Source organism: Nanorana parkeri, unplaced genomic scaffold, assembly GCF_000935625.1.
Source record: "Nanorana parkeri isolate BGI_ZX_2015 unplaced genomic scaffold, ASM93562v1 scaffold400, whole genome shotgun sequence".
In the NCBI taxonomy this organism is placed as follows: domain Eukaryota; kingdom Metazoa; phylum Chordata; class Amphibia; order Anura; family Dicroglossidae; genus Nanorana; species Nanorana parkeri.
The window spans coordinates 1,040,177-1,042,669 of NW_017306668.1; the positions used below are offsets into that span (position 1 = coordinate 1,040,177).

At 36.9% G+C, this 2,493-nt stretch overlaps 1 protein-coding gene across 1 annotated transcript in view; it reads left to right on the forward strand.

The window, feature by feature from the left end:
- CERKL (ceramide kinase like) overlaps positions 1 to 2,493 on the forward strand; it is a 97,998-nt gene that overhangs the window by 53,022 nt on the left and 42,483 nt on the right. The window contains exon 3 of the mRNA XM_018559494.1: positions 978 to 1,109. Coding sequence (XP_018414996.1) covers positions 978 to 1,109 — 132 coding nt within the window. The remainder of the gene's footprint in view (positions 1 to 977; positions 1,110 to 2,493) is intronic.

A 2,493-nucleotide genomic window follows, 5' to 3' on the forward strand; every position in this document is an offset into this window, starting at 1 on the left:
CTCTGATGTGAAGGGGCTCTTAATATATAAATAGGTGGACTCTGATGTGAAGGCGGGAACCCCATGTCTTTTTTTTTTGCATGGATTCTCCCTTAAAATACATTCCCATCTAGTAGAAGGGTCTGGAATGGATTTTATAATTTGTTTACATTTTAAACTGAGGTGCCTGGAGATTTTGGATTTTTTAAATGGGTGCCATGACTGAAAAAAGTTTGAGAAACGTTTTACTATAACATACTAAAGTAGCCATTTTGAAAAATACTGTGTCTCAGTAAAATGCGACTCCCCTAAGATGAGCTGGCCAGGAACTCCAATAATCTCGCATGCTCATCACTGTAGGTAAACAATTTGGAAACGCAGCACAGACAGAACATGTTCGCTATTGCAGACTCTAGCCAGTGGTCTTTTTAAAGCACTATATCCTATCAAAATGCAGTGCTTCCTTCAGAACAAGTTGTACAGATTCTGGCCATGCGTGGGTGCACTTTATAAATAGAGCATACAGTCTGTGGCCAGCACCTACTTAGTAGCCTGAGAAGGAAGTGGTGTGTGAGAGAGGTGAGTGGGTGTTAAAAAGATAAATAAAAGGCTTTCTGCTACTAAAAAAAGGGTAACGAGCAGGGTGTTAGTAGCTGCACATAATATTTTCCCTCCTGCTTTAACACTAAAAATCCTACCTACACCTAATGGGAAAGCCAAACCATAACTTAGTGGTTCATTGTATGTACCCATGACAACCCAATAAATGTAAAAAGTTGTCGCAGCCAAGAGGATGCAGCAAACTGAAGAATTTTTGCACAGGGGGCAAGAAATGTGATTAAATATAACAGACGATTAGGACCAAATATGTGGAGTGTAGGAAATGTTATGAAGGTTAATATGCATTATATGCATTGTGCTTTTTATTTGTCAAATTTTCATTAAAGTTACTTGTGTGCCATTGCATGAAACTGTACAATTGCTTTTTTTTGTTTAAGGTTTTCCTAATAGGCCGAAGTCTCTTAAGGTAATCATTAACCCGCACAGTCATAAAGGAGAAGCGACCAATGCGTATTATCGGCACGTTGAACCTCTTTTCAAGCTTGCTGACATTCAGACCGATGTTACAGGTAAGTTTGTTTCAGTAAATAAATCAACTGAATAGAGACAGAAAACATTGCTAAGCAACCAAGACAAGCTGAACTTTCAGTTAATCCCCACTGGCTTTCAGCTGCAGCTTAAAATACAGTAAATCAGGTTACATAGCCAATATGTCTACATCGTTAGATCTAATGTTTGTTTTATTCAAAGCCATCTTTATATCAAAATCAAATTGCAAGCTCTGAGAAAACAATAGTTGTTTTTCCTAAATTACAATATGTTTGCAAATGCTTATCCATAAATCTCAGGTTTTTATTCATCAGAGCACTTATTTCCACTAGAAGTGTATTCTTGTTGAAACCTATTATGCCGTATCTAGTTTTAAATGGACCATACACCTAAAATGATGGCAATAAATGGTACAGATGTTCTTAGATGCAATAGTTTCTTCTGAAATAATTCATAAGAATTTTATTCAAGAAACAGATGCAAAGGTTTTCCTTTGGGTACACCAAACCTTTGAAGCAATTACATTTCAATGTCTTCTTTTAAAACAATGTTCAATATTTTATTTACAAAGCTAAGTATACAGGTGAAGCTCGAATAATTAGAATATCGTGGAAAAGTTCATTTATTTCACTAATGCAACTTAAAAGGTGAAACTAATATATGAGATAGACTCATTACATGCAAAGCAAGATAATTCAAGCCGTGATTTGTCATAATTGTGATGATTATGGCTTACAGCTCATGAAAACCCCAAATCCACAATCTCAGAAAATTCGAATATTGTGAAAAGGTGCAATATTCTAGGCTCAAAGTGTCCCACTCTAATCAGCTAATTAAGCCATAACACCGGCAAAGGGTTCCTGGGTCTTTTAAATGGTCTCTCAGTCTGGTTCAGTAGGAATCACAATCATGGGAAAGACTGCTGACCTGACAGTTGTGCAGAAAACCATCATTGACACACTCCATAAGGAGGGAAAGCCTCAAAAGGTAAGTGCAGAGACACCTACGAATGGTTGCAATCAGGGCCATATAGAGACATCATGATGACGCTCTTTCGTACTGCTCCTTCTTTGCCTTTGGTGCCATGTGATTAAACTACTGATGGAATGTTAGTTACCATACAATTGGGTATGCATAAAAGGGGAGTACCACATCCCAATGATTTATATCAAAGAGAAAGTTCATACTTTTAAGGTTATCCAAGGTGTAGAAAGTGTCATTGTTTATATAGAATGATAGAATGTGTTAACAGAAGTAGCATTTTGTCTGCTTTATATGCAGAGCTGGTTTTCATCTGAAGAGGCCACCATACAATCAAAAGGAGAGAAGGTTTTATGAACTAGTGACCCCCGGTATCTCTGTTCCTCCAGAATTTCTTATCACAATTTGTAAAACTTTAGGTTA